This window comes from Aethalodelphis obliquidens, unplaced genomic scaffold, assembly GCF_003676395.1.
Source record: "Aethalodelphis obliquidens isolate GAN/ISIS:26980383/991018 unplaced genomic scaffold, ASM367639v1 scaffold31, whole genome shotgun sequence".
In the NCBI taxonomy this organism is placed as follows: Eukaryota; Metazoa; Chordata; class Mammalia; order Artiodactyla; family Delphinidae; genus Aethalodelphis; species Aethalodelphis obliquidens.
The window spans coordinates 21,464,628-21,484,660 of record NW_020837975.1 but is presented as its reverse complement, the minus strand read 5'-3'; the positions used below and the strand labels follow the sequence as shown (position 1 = coordinate 21,484,660).

At 44.3% G+C, this 20,033-nt stretch overlaps 1 protein-coding gene across 1 annotated transcript in view; it reads left to right on the top strand.

The window, feature by feature from the left end:
• Positions 1–18,829, top strand: part of CILK1 (ciliogenesis associated kinase 1) — a 52,998-nt gene extending 34,169 nt beyond the window's left edge. Inside the window, exons 7-14 of the mRNA XM_027127509.1 lie at positions 1,475–1,646; positions 4,160–4,327; positions 6,575–6,886; positions 8,259–8,449; positions 8,563–8,711; positions 10,778–10,906; positions 14,181–14,303; positions 15,267–18,829. Coding sequence (XP_026983310.1) covers positions 1,475–1,646; positions 4,160–4,327; positions 6,575–6,886; positions 8,259–8,449; positions 8,563–8,711; positions 10,778–10,906; positions 14,181–14,303; positions 15,267–15,421 — 1,399 coding nt within the window. The 3' untranslated portion in view covers positions 15,422–18,829. The remainder of the gene's footprint in view (positions 1–1,474; positions 1,647–4,159; positions 4,328–6,574; positions 6,887–8,258; positions 8,450–8,562; positions 8,712–10,777; positions 10,907–14,180; positions 14,304–15,266) is intronic.
• The last annotated feature ends 1,204 nt before the right edge of the window (positions 18,830–20,033 follow it).

Below are 20,033 nucleotides of genomic sequence, written 5' to 3'. Positions count from 1 at the left end.
TTCCTCAAAGGATTTAATTGCACTTCTTTAAAAATATACCATTATACTGAGGATAATATTAATGTTTGCATTTCTTTTTTTTTTTTTTTTTTTTTTTTTTTTGCGGTACGCGGGCCTCTCACTGCTGTGGCCTCTCCCGTTGCGGAGCACAGGCTCCGTCCGCGCAGGCTCGGTGGCCATGGCTCACGGGACCAGCCGCTCCGCGGCACGTGGGATCCTCCCAGACCGGGGCACGAACCCGCGTCCCCTGAATCGGCAGGCGGACTCTCAACCACTGCACCACCAGGGAAGCCCTGCATTTCTTATTTTTAAAGACCATTTAAAGACCATGTGATTATACTGAGGATATTATTGTCACAAATACTAATTTTCCACTAAGAACACCATTTGAAACACATATGTGTAGGAATGTTGGCATTGTACAAGCCTAAAAGCTTGTATTATAGGGGCTTCCCTGGTGGCACAGTGGTTAAAAATCTGCCTGCCAGTGCAGGGGACACGGGTTTGAGCCCTGACCCGGGAAGATCCCACATGCTGTGGAGCAACCAAGCCCGTGCACCACAACTACTGAGCCCGTGCTCTAGAGCCCTGAGCCACAACTACTGAAGCCCGCACGCCTAGAGCCCGTGCTCCGCAACAAGAGAAGCCACCGCAGTGAGACGCCCACACACCACAACAAAGAGTAGCCCCTGCTCACCGCAACTAGAGAAAACCCATGCGTGGTAACAAAGACCCAACGCAACCAAAAATAAATAAAATTAAAATAAATAAATTTATTTTTTTTAAAAAAGCTTGTGTTGTAAACAATTTTAGAAGGAAGTCCAACAGGGAACTATATTCAATATCTTGTAATAAACTATAATGGAAAAGAATCTGAAAAAGAATATATGTATCTGAATCACTTTGCTGTACAACAGACACTAACACACACTGTAAATCAAATATACTTCAATAAAAAACTTTTTTAAAAAGGAAGTCCCTTGTGCTTTTCCATAATCTAAATAATATTCTGTATATAGAGCTTCCAGAAGACCTTTTCCTAAAAGAGTTGTATAAAAGATTCTCCAAAGACCTGTCTGAAAATCAGCCAGTTGGTGTTATTAAAACTTTCAGGCCCTAAGAATTTGATTTAAGCAGTTGGCCATGACCAAGAAGAGCCTACAGACCACTAGCTCTATATTCTCTCTCGCTCCTTTTCCCTCCTCTCTCACTCGCTCTTTTCCTCTTCTCTCTCACTGTCTGTATTTCTCGAAAATGCTATAGAGCAGAGGCCTGTCGAGAAATGCTCCATAGAAAACCTGTGAAGCAGAGGAGTCCAGCTTTACACTGCAGCTACAGCTGTTGCTTGATGAGTCCGTGCACCGCCCTGAACTAGACAGAAAACAGAAATACAGAAACACTCTGAGGAGCTGAGTGTGTTTTTAGTTTGCTTCTGACTGGCAGGTGTGGAACTAGCTTCTCCTTGGTCTTGCAGGTACCGGGCCCCAGAGGTGCTCCTGCGGTCCACAAACTACAGCTCCCCCATCGACATCTGGGCCGTGGGCTGCATCATGGCAGAGGTGTACACCCTCCGGCCACTCTTCCCCGGGGCCAGTGAGATCGACACAATCTTCAAAATCTGCCAAGTGCTGGGGACACCCAAAAAGGTAATGAGGTGGGACAAAGGCCTGTGGGACAAAGCTGCAGCTTCCTGTGTTCCCTGCCCCCTGCCCTGGGCAGCACCGGCTCGTTCTGGATCTTCCTCGCCCTGGGTAGTCCTCCACGCCCTTCTCCTACCCTGCAGTGGAAGACGTCCTGGCTTCCTCTGCTTTTCTGCCCGCGTCCTCTCCGCTCGCTTGCAGAGCTTCTGCGTTCTCGTGGCTACAACTCTTATCCGTGCAGACGTCTCCTAATGTGATCTGTAGCCCTCCCCCTTTCCTTTATAACTCTGGTCACAAATTTACATCTTTCTCTGGGATGTTTCCCTGACACCCTCACCCTTACCTCCAACTCAGCACGTCTGACCCAGACTGCTTACGCGGGCCTCTCCCTGTTGTGGCCTCTCCAGCTCCCGTTGCAGAGCACAGGCTCCAGACGCGCAGGCTCAGCGGCCATGGCTCACAGGCCCAGCCGCTCTGCGGCATGCGGGATCCTCCCGGACTGGGGCACGAACCCACGTCCCCTGCATCGGCAGGCGGACTCTCAACCACTGCGCCACGAGGGGAGCCCCAGACTGCTTTTTGTTTCGCCCCCAACCAGCCTCCTTCGCTCATTCCCCACTTCTGCCTGTGGTCCCATCACATCCCAGAGCCTAGCCTTGAGGCTGAGTTTCAGTTTTACCTTCTTCCTCTCTCCCTTGCTCCCCTTTCCCTTTATCCAAGCAGTTGGCCCATAGATCCTGCTATCTCCAGCCGGTATCTCAGACTGAAGCCCGCCTGTGTCTGGGGAGGGGGACACCTCCCCAGTCTTTCTGCCTTCAAGTCTTTTCTCTCCAGCGTTTCTTCCAGTCTGTGGCCAGACTTATTGCCCTAAAGAACAGCTCTGGTACTGTCCTCCCCTCCTAAAAATATCTACTGCCCAGCCCCCTAACTCTAATCCCTTATCCGCCACTTGCACCCCTCCTGGCTCTGTGCTCTAGAATCTCCCGCTTCTGCCAAGTGCATGTCTCATGTGCCCCAGTCCCACTCTTCTTCCAAGACCCTCGTAATCTTTCTCCTCCCTATTCCTCTAATCTCTTCATGTTCAGCTGTGTTCTGTGTTATTAGTATATCATGTGTACATAATCTGTTTCCTGGACCATAAGCTCACTCAGGGAACAGATTTGTCTCGTGTTTCTTTTTGCATTTATTTTACACATTCTAGCACCATTGCTGGTACAAACCAGACCCTCAAAAAATTTTTTTTTAATTATCTGAAGGGGGCTTCCCTGGTGGCGCAGTGGTTGAGAGTCTGCCTGCCGATGCAGGGGACACGGGTTCGTGCCCCGGTCCGGGAAGATCCCAAGTGCTGCGGAGCGGCTGGGCCCGTGAGCCATGGCTGCTGAGCCTGTGCATCCGGAGCCTGTGCTCCGCAACGGGAGAGGCCACAACAGTGAGAGGCCCGCGTACTGCAAAAAAAGAAAAATTATCTGACGGAATCATTAGTGCCACCTCTTCAAGATTTCCAAACTCTCCTGCTGGAATCTGTCCCTCCTCTGGATGACTGTATCTCTACTTCTCTTGTGACCTTTGTTACTTTTTATTTTGTATTACTGTGCTTTTAAAATAAATGTCTTACTTTCTCTTTCGGACCATAATATCTTTAAGGACAGGATTTATATTGGATTATTTTTTGGATACCCAACAACATTAAGTATATAGGAGGCCCTCGGTAACTATTCTAAGTGAATGAATGATACAAGCTATATATTCTGCCACTTCACTTTAAAAAAATTAAAAGCAATTACATCAGAATGTGTCATATAAAACAGGAGTTTGTTGGAGCTAACAGGGATCTTAAAGACTGATTGCTCAGCACCTTCCGTCATTCGCTCCAGCGCTGAGTGCCCCGTAGGTCTGATGCATGAAAAAGTGGAGGACTTGAGACTAATAGCTATCCTGGCTGCTGGGTTTCTAAGCGTTTGTACTTTGACTCACCAAGATGGGGATATAGTAATATGGAGGCTTTCACAAGTTTATTTGACCAAGAACAAGGTGTTTTGTTTTATTTTTTCCCCCCAAAAAATCTCATTAGCAGTTTCTAAAACCTATGTCTCATGGAACGCAATTGGGAAAATACTAATTTGGTTCAACCCCCAAATCTCAAGAGGTGAACTGTCTTGTGTTAAAGTTATAAAATAAGTTGGAATGGGGATTTCCCTGGCAGTCCAGTAGTTAGGACTTGGCGCTTTCACTGCCGTGGCCCAAGTTCAATCCCTGGTCAGGGAACTAAGATCCTGCAAGCCACGCGATTCAGCCAAAAAAAAAAAAAGTTGATGGCAAATCCAGTGTCTTTCCCACTGTTCCCCAGTCTTCCTGTTCTTTGTGTCTCTCTGTCAGCATCCTCCTGCATTTCAGTACCCACAGCGCCACCGCCACCATAGTTAGTATGGACGTGGCAGTGACACGTCATACATGCCAGATTATAAAGTCCGATCACAGCAATTGGCTGAGCGAGATTTTCTACCTTTTCCTTCTTTCAGACTGACTGGCCTGAAGGCTACCAACTGTCGAGTGCTATGAACTTCCGCTGGCCCCACTGTGTGCCCAATAACTTGAAGACCCTGATTCCAAATGCCAGCAGCGAAGCAGTTCATCTCCTGAGAGACATGCTGCAGTGGGATCCCAAGAAACGGCCAACAGCTAGTCAGGTTTCCTTCCATTTTCTTCGGATGCGTTTCTCTCGAAGTTCATGTCTAACTGTGAATAATTCCTATAAATCTCATGGGAAGTATTTTATTAGGCATTATGTGTGAAAACTAGTATTGAATACCACTAATGGTGAACTATATAAGGTATAAGAACTTAAAATAGTTTGAAACTGTCTGTGTCTAAAGTAGTTAAGGTGTAAACAATATATTGCTTTGAAGATTGCCATACAATTCACGTCATATATCACCGTATACGTGAAAATGAAAATAAACATATATCCACCTGTCTTTGGCAGATGTTTTCAAATATATTCTCTATGAGTTAAGATGATGTAGCAGTTTGTTTATAAGGCAGTACTGGTTGTTGAAAGGCAGTTTCAAAGTGAAAATATCTTGTAAGATCCAAATCACTCATTTTACAGATGACAGAGAGAGAGAGAGAGAGAGAGCTAGGATAATAAATGTAATTAGCATTTTATAGCACTTTATAGTTTGCACATGCTTTAGTATGTTTTTATGTGATTTTAACGCTGTGAAGTCTCCATGAGATAGGTGTTAACTGTTTTCATTCTATAAATGAGAAAACTGAATCTCAGGAAGTATAAGTGATTTGCAAAAAAAAAAAAAGAAAAGAAAGCTTAAGTGATTTGCCTTAATAACTCTACCAGTAACTAGTACAGATAGGGTACTATCTATCAATGGCAGTTCTGTCACGTGGATGACACATCTTCTGTTTTCCCAATTCCATACCTCCTGTTTTCCCAATCCGCCCTCCCCCAAGGCCACTTTGACTTAGATTATAAAGTACACCCAAAAGAGACATGTAGTGCCATGGGCTTCAAACACCGCCAGGCCTCCTGCCAGCTTCTTTTTGTGGTAGTCGTACCTGGCCCCTTCTCAGCTTGTACCATTGATAATCCCACTGCTCAGAGAATCAAAAAGGTGACCAGTTCTAATCAGAGTCAGTGATTTGGCTGAGCGACAGTGACAGGGGCACTTGAAGATAGGGCCGACATGACGTTAGAATTTGTGAGAGCTGAGAGCTGACGGCTGGGGGGATTAAGGAATGGGAGAAAAGCAGCTGTCCAGTGGCTCAAAGAAGGAACAGCCAAGACCCTGGGTGGCTCAAGAAGGTTGGAGAAACAAATGGTTTCAGGGCAGGAAGGAAGCTTTCTGATGAACCCAGTTTTTTACAATGTAAAGTTTTTTAGAGATGAAAAGAAAAAGATTCTGTAAGGAACCCAGGAACCAAGAGAGCAATGTGTACTTTTAAGAATAGTATCAGAAAAGCTAAAAATACCCCCAAGTCAGCTGAGACTTGCAAAAATACCTGGGACTACAGAGAAGACTTTCCGAGTTAGATATCAGGGTCCAGGACCACTATGGGAGTATCCATGTTATTTGCCTCTGTATCTACACTTACTATCATTACAGGTGTTTATAGCTATGTCCCAGATTGATCGAGAAAGGTTATGTTGTATTCAATGACTTCCACTCAAAAAGACTAGGGAATATTTCAGAAAGAATTGCAAACCCAGCACTTTAAGATTTATCCCTCGGCGATCCAGAGAGCGTGATTATCTTGATGGGCAAGGTTTAACTGTAGCATGCATTACACTCTTGGCGTTTCTGGTGTTAAAGCAGATGCACCTGCTTATTTTATTTTTTTTTTAGTTGAAGTATAGTTGATTGACAATATTGTGTTAATTTCAGGTGTACAGCAAAGTGATAGTTTTATATACATTTCTTTTCCATTACAGATTATTACAAGATATTGGAGATAGTTCCCTGTGCTATACAGTAAATCCTTGTTGTTGATCTGTACCTGCTTATTTTATATTTGATTTTTCAGAGTCTTCCTGGATCATTATACTTGGCTCTCTCCATTTTATTTTTTTTCTTTCTATGGACTGAAGAAATGGGCTTAGAACGGTGAAATATTATGTTTAAGACACACAGCAAATAAGTTACAAAGCCAGGATACTGGCAGAAGTAGCAAAGGGCATAGCAGTGAACCTGGGTGCTTTACCCAAGTAATTTGAGTGTGGCAACCAGTCCGTACATTTTACACTATTTTAGATAAGGAAATTCACAAAGGGTGTTACAGATTCAGGTTGCTGTTTTATAATTGGTTTGGGCTAAGCAACTGTAGTAAACCGGTTTCGTGACATCTAGCCAGCAACCCTGAATGGTGTCAACCTTCCTGGCCAGATTCTTCTCCTAAAACAGCCTTATGTGTCGTTCCAGGCGCTTCGATATCCTTACTTCCAGGTTGGGCACCCCCTGGGCAGCACCACACAGAGCCTTCAGGATTCAGGAAGACCACAGAAGGACGGTCTGGAAAAGGCAGCCCCACCGCCTCACATAAAGCCGGTCCCTCCTGCCCAGCCCCCAACCAAGCCACACACGCGCATTTCTTTGAGACAGCAGCAAGCCAGCCAGCCCCCTCAGCATCTCACATACCCCTACAAAGCCGAGGCTTCCAGGACGGATCACCTCCCAGAGGACAAGCCAAGCCCTTTGCTCTTGCCATCCCTCCACGCCAAGCATCCCCAGGCAGTAAGCAGGCAGATTCGCTCGAGAGCCCTGTGTCTGGCCTGTCCCTCCTCTGACCCTGCTTACTGAGTGAAATATTTTCTTTTACAGCAGATAAGGTCTAATTATCATAGATCTGTCTTTGCAATATCATGGAATTGTGAAAAGAGCCTTGGCTTTGGAGTTAAAGGTCTAAGTTCAAGTTCTGGCTCTGCCTGTGAATTACAGTGCCGCGCCTGGGGGCCTGGCCGTGGGGTGGTGGCCGAAGGCTGGACGCGGCCCCAGACCACTAGGGTCTCGCATCTCGGCTCTGCTGTTTCATAGCTTTGTGACCCTGTGCAGGGTACCTGGCCTCTGTGCTCCTCGCTCCCTCATCTGTGAAACAGGGGTGGATAATGAGAGCGCTAGTCATTGTTATTATCGACCCCTGTGGACTCAGTGTCCTAATCTGGAAAAGGAGGATCCTAATGCCTGTCTTGCCCACCAGACAGGGCTGTTCATGGGGATCAAAGGTCCTGCTGCTTGTGAAGATGTTTTGAAAATCATCAAGTGCCCCACTAATATTTGTAGATCATTATTCCTATCAGTGCCCTCAGTCGATGCTGGTAATGCCAGGCTGTTGATGGAGCCCAGCTCTTCCTTTTCCTCTTGCTGTTCCAAAGGAAACAGTGAGTGTTAGTCAATAAGATAATAATCTGACACGGGAGTCTGGTTTCCGTTAGCCTTATAGTGCTGTCTGAGAATCTGATCTTCTAACACCTTTATGCAAAAATAATACTTTATCTGTCGACTAGCATTCACTCAGTGAGTGCCGGCTCCCGACTAGGGCAGCATGAGGTTACAGGGATGGTGTCTCCAGACTGTCCCCTTTACCCCCGCCCCCCTGCAGCAGCAGTGGGTGTTTGGCAATTTCTTACTGTAGCTAATTCTGCAGTTAAATAGGATCCAGGTCTACTGAGAAGGCAAAGAAGGCATTAATTGCATTGTTTTCTATAAAAGAGCAGGTGACTGACACTTTAGCTATGTTCTCTTACATTCTATTTAGGACAGTGTCAATCACACTAACTCTTTCAGAGATGAGCCCTGTTTCAGCATCCAGCCACTTTCCTCATACATGAGAAGTACCTTAAATTTCTTTTTTTAAATCCTTATCTTACACAGCTTAGCGTCCCCATTGAATGAAAACTGATGTAATCTGTGCAGGATGAATGACACAGGTCCGGGACTGTGTTTTCCACCGTTGTCCTTTCCAATAAACAGTATATTGCATATTGGGGAAGGAAACGCCCCAGAACCCTCCTTTACATAACCGAGAAAGTTCAGAATGGGGATTACTCGTGGGTGAGCTCCGTTAATGCCAAGTATTGCTTTTTTCCCCCTCTCCTTGTATACACAGAGAATTCTCACTGGCCTGGAGCACAAAAATGGTGAGATCAAGCCAAAGAGTAGGAGAAGGTGGGGTCTCGTTTCCAGGTTAGCAAAGGATTCTGATGGCTGGGCTGACTTAGATGACTCGGATTTCAGCCCATCGTTCACCAGGATTGACCTGAAAAACAAGAAGAGACAGAGCGATGAGACTCTGTGCAGGCAAGTGTGGGCTCCTGTCTGTGCACGGACTGCACCTGGGGTCTGTGAGGTCATTTTTACGTCCGATGAGCTGCCCAGCTCGTGCTGACCAAAACCATCTTCTCCCCACTCAGATTTGAGAGTGTTCTGGACCTGAAGCCCTCAGAGCCCGTGGGCACCGGAAATAGTGCCCCAACCCAGACATCCTATCCCCGGTGCGACACGCCCACCTTGAGGTCGGCGGCCAAGCAGCACTACCTGAAGCACTCCCGGTACCTGCCTGGTAATAAACAGTCCTGCCTCTGCTCTGATCGCTGATAAGAAATCGTGTCCCTGGAATCACATGTTCACAAAGATCCTGTTTTGGATTGCAAGTGCTTGGGGCTTCTCTTCCGAACTGGTGGGACCACCATAGAAATACTAGCTGAAGCCCAGGCTTCACATTTTTCTTTCTTTTTTTTTTTGGCCACATGGCATGCGGGATCTTAGTTCCCTGACCAGTGGAAGTGCGGAGTCCTAACCACTGGACCATCAGGGAATTCCCAGGCTTCACATTCTTATCTTCTGTAGTTGCCTAAGATAAGAAATTTGGTAGAGGAAACCGGGTCCAGTCCCCAGGGAAGGAGTAACCAGGAAGAACCAGGCAGCTTGCCCAACGTCTCTCCAGAAACTACCAGCCCTGTGTGTTTTCTCAGGAAAGCAGATGGGAGCTTAGTCACCCCATGTGGCTGTACCACAGGGGTTAAGTGAAAACATTGTAGTTGGAGGGTACCCAGACCTCTCTTCGCATTCTCCGTATTCTAAGCGTACAGTGTTAGCCAACCGTTCATTCTCAAATTCATTCCATCAGTAAATCCGTATTGCACAGCGTCCCATGCTGGGCACTGAGAATCTGGTGGACACAATAGCCAGGAGGGGCCACTAGGCTGCCCACCTCTAGGGCCTCCATTCACATCACAGGCTATGCAGTGACTTTAGCCAGCAGCCTGTAGACAGTATCCTCACCCTCGTATTTTCTAGTGGTGGGAGACAGTCCCTAAATAAATGGACACACCATAGCCACAGATGGTGACAACTGGCGTTAAGGGTGATGAAATGGGGGCAGAGGCAGTACTTTAGACAGAGTGGTCGGGGAAGGCCTCTCTGAGCAAGTGACTCCGACCTGGGCCCCAGCGATTGGGAAAGAACTCCACGTGCACAGAGACATGCTGAGCAGAGGGAACAGCCAGTACAGAGGCCTGCAGGCAAGAAAGGGCTTGGCTTGAGAGAGGCCAACATAGGGCCCGAGCCCCGTCAGAGAGAATGAGGTGTTAGACGCGTGAGGCATCTTTGGGTGTCTTATAAGAAATTTGGATTTTATTTCATGAGCCACTGGAAGCTCTTGAAGGGTCGTAGCTGGTGGACTGACGTGCTTTTTTTGACATCTGTGTGCTGCATGGGTGAGGGGCCCACAAGCTGTCGCTGTTGTCCAGGTGGGGACAGTGGTGCTCAGACCCAGGGTGGAGACCTAGGGCGGGGAATGGAGGCCCTGCTGTTGCACTGGTTCCCCACTCTTGACTGGGAACAGGCCTCCTAAATACTGCCAGACCTCATCAGGCTTGGCACTGTGGCCTTAGGAGACTGGCCTGCCACTTCCCAGATGACAGGGTATGGGGGGGGCAAAGACTCCAGCTGCAGTGAGCACAGGCAGAGAGAGCTATTTCTTTTTGGCTCTAGGGGATGAAGGAGGGTAAAGGATGAATTGAAGTTTTCTGTTCTGAAAGCTACCTTCAAGGCCTGGTACGAGTGGGAAGTGGGTGGTCCGGGGGGGCAGTGGTTTGCTTGCAGTTGAGGTCAAGGCAGCCTTGGGCGTGAGGGAGTCGGTGAGGGTCATGGGTACAGACCAGAGTCACCTCCAATAGTCCATGTCAGGTTGAGAGGATGGAATCTCAGAATTCAGAAAGAGGAGAGCAGAGGGCTGCAGAGCTGGGCTTGGGGGTGTGGAGGGACAAGAGAAGAACTTGGGCAGCTGACGGAAAGGCAGTGGTCTGCAAAGGCAGATGAGTAGGAAGGCCAAGGGACCCAGAAGCCCAGGACTGCACCAGGTGGTCAAGACATCAGACGTGGACAGATCTGTTGGTAGAAATTGAGGTCTGTCAGGCCACCCACCAGTGAGACAGCACACTCACCCCGAAGATGGCATCTTTCCTCTGCCACCTATCTGATGACATCATCATGGTCAGTTTTTGCTTTGATTGTTGAAACACGGGAAGTCTTTGACAAATTGGATTCTGCATTCGTTTCATCTCTGACATGTGATGCAAGGTTAAATATAAATTTTGCATTTGAAAAACATTTCTTCCCTATTAGGAATAAATATAAGGAACGGCATACTCCCGAATCCAGGAAAGGATTTTATTCCATCTAATCCATGGTCTAGTTCTGGTTTGTCTGGAAAATCTTCAGGGATGGTATCAGTGGTCAGCAAAATAAATTCAGGTGAGTAATGATGATTAACCCCTAAATGATAAGAAGCAGATTCTCTGGATGTGGCAGGGGGACAAGCCGTGGAACCACGAGGGCCTCTCTGGCGTGAAAACCCTGGGCCTCTTTTCCACAGGCCCGTGCTGCCCTCTCTCACCTGGCAGCAGGCCTTGGGGACTCCGCCAGTTCCCTCCGGCTCTGCCGCCAAGAGTAGCAGGGGACGAGAGCAGTCTTCCCTGGTGCAAGGGAAAAACAGTCTTACGGGTCTGGATTCCGAGACCCTGCTCTGTGGTGGGCGACCTCCAGGGCCACACTTCACTGGGTCTGCCTTGCTCTGGCTTCTCCCTTCTGTCTGATGGCCCAGCCTTAGCCCGGGGCATCAGAACCCCTTCTGGTTGGAAGGTGGACGGTTTGGAAGCCCCTGCCTACTCTTTTTATAATAGACAGATGAATTTCAGAAGTCCTCCAGGCAGACACACCCCGTGCCCAGTAGACAGCTTCCCCTGCTGTGGGCTGCTTCGCCTTCCACATGCCAAGTAAACATCTGGGCTTCTCTTCTCTCTGCCTTTGTCCATTACGTGTTCATGTATTTTTTTATTTTTTTTTTTGTGGTACGTGGGCCTCTCACAGTTGTGGCCTCTCCCGTCGCGGAGCACAGGCTCTGGACGCACAGGCTCAGCGGCCATGGCTCACGGGCCCAGCCGCTCCGCAGCATGTGGGATCTTCCCAGACCAGGGCACGAACCCATGTCCCCTGCATCGGCAGGCAGACTCTCAACCACTGCGCCACCAGGAAAGCCCCATGCTTTGTTTTTAGTATACAAGAAATACCTAGTATGGTTTCGCATGTTTTAAAATTTATATGCATATAATCCTGGCTCTCCACTCATTTTAATAATTATATTACGTATGCAGCAATTTTACACCCATAGAATATATATCACATTATGTATAGTATTACATATACAATATATATAAGTGTATGATACCACGATTTATTATTCATACTAGAATATAATTTTTTTAATTCAAGTATAGCTGCTGTTCAATATTATATAAGCTACAGGTGTGCACTGTAGTGATTCACAATCTTTAAAGGTTATGCTCCACTTATAGTTATTATAAAATATTAGCTATATTACCCGTGCTGTGCAATATATCCATAGTAGCTTATTTTATACCTAATAGCTTATACCTCTTAATCTCCTATCCGTATACTGCCCCTCCTCCCTTCCCTCTCCTCACTGGCAACCACTAGTTCTCTATATCTGTCTGCTTTTCTTTTGTTATATTCATTAGTTTGTTAATATTTTTTTAAATATCTTTATTGGAGTATAATTGCTTTACAATGGTGTGTTAGTTTCTGCTTTATAACAAAGTGAATCAGCTATACGTATACATATATCCCCATATCCCCTCCCTCTTGCGTCTCCCTCCCACCCTCCCTATCCCAACCCTCTAGGTGGTCACAGAGCACCGAGCTTATCTCCCTGTGCTATGCGGCTGCTTCCCACTAGCTAGCTATTTTACATTTGGTAGTGTATATAAGTCCATGCCACTCTTTCACTTCATCCCAGCTTACCCTTCCCCCTCCACATGTCCTCAAGTCCATTCTCTACGTCTGCATCTTTATTCCTGCCCTTCCCCTAGATTCTTCATAACCGTTTTTTTTTTAATTCCATATATATGTGTTAGCACATGGTATTTGTTTTTCTCTTTCTGACGTACTTCACTCTGTATGACAGACTCTAAGTCCATCCACCTCACTACAAATAACTCAATTTTGTTTCTTTGTTAATATGTTTTAGATTCCACATATAAGTTATATCATACGGTATTTGTCTTTATCTGATTTATTTCACTTAGTATAATGACCTCCAAGTCCATCCATATTGCTGCAAATGGCAAAATTTTGTTCTTTCTTATGGCTGAGTAGTATTCCATTGTATATCTATACCACGTCTTCTTTATCCATTCATCTGTTGATGGACACTTAGAACATAATTTATTCATTCCTTCTCTTCTTGACCAACATGTAAGTTGTTGACAGTTCTCACAGTTAGAGCACCGGAGTGAATATTGATGCCCCCTATAGGTGGTGTGCATGTGTGAGGTTTCTGGGTATGACGTAAATGTGTTAGCTTAAAGGCTGTGTTCATCTTGGACTTTGCCCAGCTGCTGTCCAGCAGGGTGTGGGAGTTGTGCTCTGCCCTTGATGCCTCTTGGTACTGTTGAGATTGTCAACGGGTGCTCATCTGAGGGTGTGCAATGGCATCTTACTGTGGCTTCAACCCGCATGCCCCATTGACTAATGAGGGTTGAGCATCTTCTTGTGTTTACTGACTCTATCTATGTCTTTTTCCTTCCTTGTTCAAATTCTCTTCCCATTTTTCTTCTTATCTGTCTAGTCACCAAAATTGCAAAATGTGCTCCGGCTGACCAGCACAGCTCCTCACACATGAGCTCAGACCCTTGCTCCCGCTCTGCCTTGAGCAATTGCCAAGAATGCTCTGTGTTGTGAAGACAGAGAGCAGCTCTCCCCCTCATGAGCTCTTCCGAATGGATATAACTTCCATTTGTATAACATTCTTCATTATTCCGTGTGCACCTTGATTATAGATACACATTCACCCATCTGATACGTATTGATTACTTGCTATATGTAAGGCTGTCCATGAACCGCCTGGAACACTAAGATGAATAGCACCCAGTTCCTGCCCTTAAAACTGTCTCAAGACAGAAATGACATAAAAAGTGAACGTATTTAATATATTTTAATAAGGATTAATTTTCTGGTTCTCGACAAGAATACTTAGCATAGAATTACTTATAATAGCTAAATAATTAACATAACCTGTATGCTGATCAATAAGAGAATGGTTAAATGAGCTATGGTTTAACCATATTCTGGAATTTGTATATACTGACATGGAAGGCTAACTCTTGTATATTATGGAGCAGAAAAAGAAAATTCCAGAACAGCTTAAACTTATTATTACAAACAGAAAATTCCAAATTTCCCCTTTTTTTTAAGCAAACCAACCTACCAGCCTCCCTGTGGGTACAGGCTACAGGGTCAGCACCGTCTTGCACACTCACGCCCCATCCCCCAGCGTTTCCAGCAGCGTAGTGTGGTGAAATGCTCTGCTCGGAATTCACTGTTTTTATCCTAATTCTTTTCCCCTGAAAGTCAAAACCTGGTTCTCTATTGTCCTGCCCCACTGTCCTTTACCCCCATTGGTGTCCTGTGCATGTCTTGGCAGTAACAAGCTTTTCCTTTTGCAAATCAGTTGGTTCCACCTCAACAAGTTCTAGTGGACTGGCTGGAAACTATATCCCTTCCTTTCTGAAAAAAGAAATCGGTTCTACTGTGCAGAGGGTCCACGTGGCACCTATACCTGACCCTTCCCCTGGTAAGTTCTATTTCAGATTATTATTATTCATGAATTGATTCAACAAACAGTTATCAAACAGCTGCTTTGTGCTGGACCTTGTAGGCCTAGGGTCCACGAGTGAAGGAGACACAAAACTCCCTGTCCTCCTGGAACTTGTACTCTACAGACAATAAGTAGACCAAATAAGATGCTCCTAAAGTGCTAAGGGGAAACTAAAGCAGGGAGTAGGGAGTGTGGGATGCAGATGCATTTTACACAGGGCAGCCAAAGAAGACCTCACTGCAAAGGAACCATCGGGTAAAGATCTACAGGAGGTGAGCAAGAAAGCCCTATAATGCAGGCTCTTAGTGCCTGGGCCTCCAGGTAGGATGGGCCTGGTAGATGCAAGGAACAGCAGGGAGGCGGAGTGCAGGAATGGTGTGAACAAGAGGAGGGTAGCAGGAGGAGGAGGTCAGAGAGGTGATGGGGGGCGCCCCCCACAGGTCACTGTAAGCACGTCGTCATGACTGAGCCACATGGAAGCCCCTGGAGGGTTCTGAGCTGGGCAGTGAGGGGATCTGACTTCTATCTCCAGGCTCACTCAAGCCCTGTTGTCACTAGACTGAAAGGGCGAGCAGGGTGGAAGTAGGGAAACCAACCAGGAGGCTGTCACGATTATCCAGGTGAGGAATGAGGCTGGCCTGGGCCGGTGGTGATGGTTGACCTGGGCCAGGTTTTGGGTAGGTTTGGAAGGTAGAGCCAATAGGATTTCTGAAAATTACAAGTGGGATCTGAGAAAAAGAGAAGGGTCAGGGATGACACCAGTAATTCTGGCCTGACCACTATAGAATGGGGTTGTCCTTAACTGGGAGGGAGGACCCTGAAGAGGCGGCTGCTCTTCAACTCTCCTTTGCTAATATTTTTGTCACCAGGATGCTCTTTGCTGCACTTTGTTTGCATGGGTCCCGTATCAGTCAGACCCACCTTTTTCTTTTATTGCAGGTTATTCTTCCCTGAAGGCTGTGAGACCTCATCCTGGGCGACCTTTCTTCCACACCCAACCTAGAAGCACTCCCGGCTCGCTGCCCCGGCCTCCGGCTGCCCAGCCCGTGCACGGCCGGACGGACTGGGCTGCTAAGTATGCATCTCGGCGATGACTGTCACGAAGCCCTTTGTAGGGGACAGCAGGACACTCTCCCTCAGCCAGCTGGTGTTCTACCTGCAAGAGACTTTCAGATGGTGGAAAAGCAAACAGTTTATAGTTATTCTTCTGAACTGAGACATTTCAATATTCATTTTTAAAGTTTGTTTTTTTTTTTAATATTGATTTGAATGCAGTACCTTTTTTGTACAAAGTTATTTTATTCTAAAACTGGGTCCCATTATTTTCTTAAACAGCAGCATTTTGTATATATGGATTATGTTTTAGCATTTTATACAGTCAACTTTGTAAGGAAGTTTTTAAAGATTAATTGATTTTCCTTTGGGGTTCCAGATAATATTTTATACAGATTTTTAAAAATAGAATAATAATGATGCAGTATTGCAACAGGGGTGCAATTTAAGGCTACACGATAAAGGGTTTTTCCCTCAGTGTGTGCAGATATTTGTGAAGTGGTTAAATTTTAAATGTGGCATATTCGGTACTTTAGGCTTTTTTGGACTGACCTCAGCACCAGAAAACTGACCATCTGCCGTTCTCAATACCATGTTATTGGTTTGACTTTTTGATACCGCTGTGCTGTTCTAAAAGTACTATTACATAATTCACTTTGTTTTCTTTTTACTCCCCAGATGAAAGAACTCTAAGTAAATATTTTTAGAAATGTTTATAACACCCTTTTTGGTGGTTGGAGATATCCAGCTGAAACCAAGCTATGCCATGATATTCTATTTTCTTCCATTTTTGAAATCAACTTGTATAAGTACCCACAAAAAGGAAGCTTTTCAAGCCAAAATGTTCTCCACATAAAGGTTAACACGGTCACTTAAACTATATCCCTGCCAAGATACATGATCCAAAAGCTAAGTTTCAAAGCAGCAGAAGATTTTTTATTATCCTAACCCTCAGAATGTTGCGTTTAGCTCGGTTTTCATGGCAATCTGGGGAGCAGGAAAGATAGATGGCAGAGGTCCCACTGGTCTGGGAAGTCACAGCTACCATGATGTCAGTGTCTGTCACGTGCCACATTCAAAGAACTCTTAACCCTTGTGTAGTTTCTTTCAACAGTGAGAACTCTATATGGTGGGCAGAGGCTGTTCCATTGAGAGGAATGTTTACAGCAATTTTGAAAATGACAAAGCTAGTTTGGAGACAGAAAAAGACAGAACGTCCACTCTGATCCACCTCTGTGGGCACACTCGCCTCCACTCATGGTCGCCTGAAAGGCAAGAGAGAAGATCACCATCTGTAAACGCGACATAGTCTCCTGAGTATATTGACTCACCTTCTCGCAGGGCTCAAGTCACTGTCATTTGGTTCCAGGATATAGCAAGTTGAGCCAATGAAATTGTCATTTTTGTCGGTTAAAATGAATATCGGCACCTTGATATGGTTCAACCTAATAAGTTGGTAAATTTTTGCTTTGACGTATTCATAATATGTTGTAGCTTGAACAAATCAGGCTGGTTCCCAAGGGGCCCTCACCTAACATCAGGGAGTAATTTGTGCTTTGGAGGGTCTGGCTCAAAAATATACCTGACCAAGCACCATGATCGCTGGGGGCATGAGAAAAGCACACGATGGGTGTGGATTTGAGAGGTAATATTTTCCTGTTAACAAACTGGCAGCAAAGCTTCAGGAAATAAAGATGTATATGTAAGCACAACTTGAAGCTGAATTCATTTCTGTATTATATTCTCATTATCTCAAGCAGCAGAAAATGTGTTTTCAGAGATGAGTCCTTTACTATGAGGTTAATATTTATTTCCCCTTTCTGTATTATGTATAAAAAGTAAATTAATCTGAAAGCTTACCCAGCTTGCTGGAAAGCTGGTTTTAAATTGTAAATACCCCCTAGAGAACCAGATGGATTGTGAATACCATATTCTTGGCCCTCTAGCTTATGTTAAGGTCATTACATTTTTTTTTTAATTGAAAAACCCAGTTACCTGGTTATTACACATTATAAAATTGTTTTTCTATTACGTTTGTAGGGCCCAAATTCAGAAAATATTTCACTTTTCTTCTTCTTCCGCTTTCATTTGTTTATCAGCAAACAACTTCCCTTGGGAAGCAAAACATGTTTATTCATTTGCAAGTCAAGTAGCTGACGCTGCATTGAGCAAACTAGAAGGCTGAAAAAACAATGTCAATTCTAAAGAACTAGCAAAATCCTATAAAGTTCTCTTTTCCCCCCACCCTGAAACGGGTAAAGGATAAATTGAGCATACAAGCTGTTTACTATAGAAGCAAATAGTCACCATTATTTTGCTAAGTGAAAATGAAATGCTACCTGTTGCCTATATTTTTAGTTACTATAGACTTACAAAATCTACTGCAAGACACCAAGAAGAATGATGAGTTTAACTGTACCTATCCACGTCTGTACCTCATTTCCAGGCAGAAAGCTTTCTGGGACGTCAGGAAATGGTACAGTGCCCAAAGTTTCAGTGACAGTGGTATGCCAAAGGGTATGTGTGTGAACTGCAGGGAAAGTTGCATGGGCATAAAAGCTACTCTTGGTGTGATTGTTAATTTGACAATAAGCTGCCATTAATTACTAAGCCCTCACCCAGCTCATGTATGATTTAAATAGGAAGAAAACTGATTTTTAAGCAATTTTTTAGACACATCTCTTGCCTAAAGGACTATATACGTCTAATAAACTGACGCTATGTCATCATCTGGAGTCATCAAAAATTGAATACAGTCAAGGCAACCCATGTAACGCAAGAATCGTTTTGTTCTTAAGTACGAATTACCAGTACTGTTGGAGTTCACAGGCGCCATGTTTTTTCACGAGGTGGCATGAAGCCCTTGTTCTGGGCCATTTAGGAGAGAAAAAGAATGCGGGCTGTATGTTTCAGCTCAATGTATGATCCAAAGCAATGTGTTTATAAGAAAATGTTTGACATACTAATTATTTTATATCATTTAAAGCATACTGTAGCAACTTGTTTGTTTAATATATGTGGTTAATTTTTAGAATTATTTTTTACAATTTCCAACCAAAGTACTGTATTTTATATAATTTATTGTGAGGACCTTCTCATGGAAACTCATAGAAGACAAACTGGGGGCAAATATCACGTTAATCTGTATTATCAGTCACTGTGCTAATGTGAATTTAAAATGACCTGAACAGTCTTCTGATGTGGATATTTCGATGCTGACAGCAATTTAGTCTCCTGGTTTGATTACAAGGGAGTAACTAAGAATATATTTAATTATAAAGCAAATATTCATATGATGGGAAGGTAGGAGGACAGAAAACCACTTACTCAAACCCCTTCTGAAATAAAATATTCCTTTTTTGAATAGTTTGTCCTAAGGTGTTTAAAAACGTTAACTTTACTTAAGGAAAATTCTGCTCCAAATAAAGTTACAGTTTAAGAAAAATTGATTTGAGTGTTCTGTTTTTGTTTGTATGTTCTCCCATCAAACAGTAACATTACTGTTTCCTAATTTGGAATTTTGATATTCTATAACTTCTCCTTAACGCTTAATATGGTGTTACTGCTGTGAAATTGAAAGCATACACTTAGACTAGCAGTAGGAAGCATTATCTTGCAATGTGGAGGCTTTTTAAATCTAGCTTTTAGCAAGTTAGGTGAGTAGGAATATTGAAAAAAAAAAAGCAGGTCAAAACAATTTCTTGTTGCTGATTTCATCATGATTAATACCTACCTTGCGTTTTTCTAGCTTTCATAGTACACTCACATGTACAATATAAACCTTCAAAAGAAACTCATAACTTCATGAATTCCATACAGAATTCCACAGGAAATTCTTCTCCCAAACATTCTTTGAAACCTTAAAAGAATTTTGAGGGAACATGATTTACCAATTAACCTTGTATTGGTGAATCCGTAGGTGATGTGCCCTTCGCCATCAGAACATCCCCGGACCTGGATGGGGGAAGGGTCAAAGACTGAGATGAGTTCCCAGGGCCTCTGAATATATTGATATATATCAGGTAGGTAGAAAGACACCATGAGTAAGACTGTCCCAGGCTGAGAGCAACTCCAAGGGTCTCCAAGAATAGAATGATTTCAGGGGCTTCCAAGGAGCAGAATGACCTAAGCATACCTGTTGTAGAATAGAATTAAAATAACAGGAGTTTTTAATTTCTCCACAAGCTTGTTTAATGAGAGTCTTATGACACTGCCTTAGTTTCTCTTTCGGGTAAACAAGATCACTAGGATGATATGACCCCTAATTTATTAGGTTGGACGTATGAAGTGTCCATTTTTGTAAGTTAGAAAAAATTAGTAAAATACCAACAATTTGATATGGCTCAACCAATTAGAAATAAGAAAATGGAGATAAAGGTTTGGCTGATCAATAACGTTTATAATAATGCTTGTCCTACCTAGTTCAATGAAAGCGAATCTTTGTAGAAAGGTGGGTTGAAAAAATTGATAAAGTATGACCACCTTCAGCAGGTTTGGAAAATATGACTTCTGCCTGTCTCACCTTCCAAGATGGCCCACACTGTCTGTGGAGTGTGTATTTCTCTGAATAAACCTCCTTTCACTTTAAAAAAAAAAAAGAAATATATATGGCTTCCTACCTATGTCAACTTGAGTAATCTCTGTGTTAGGTCA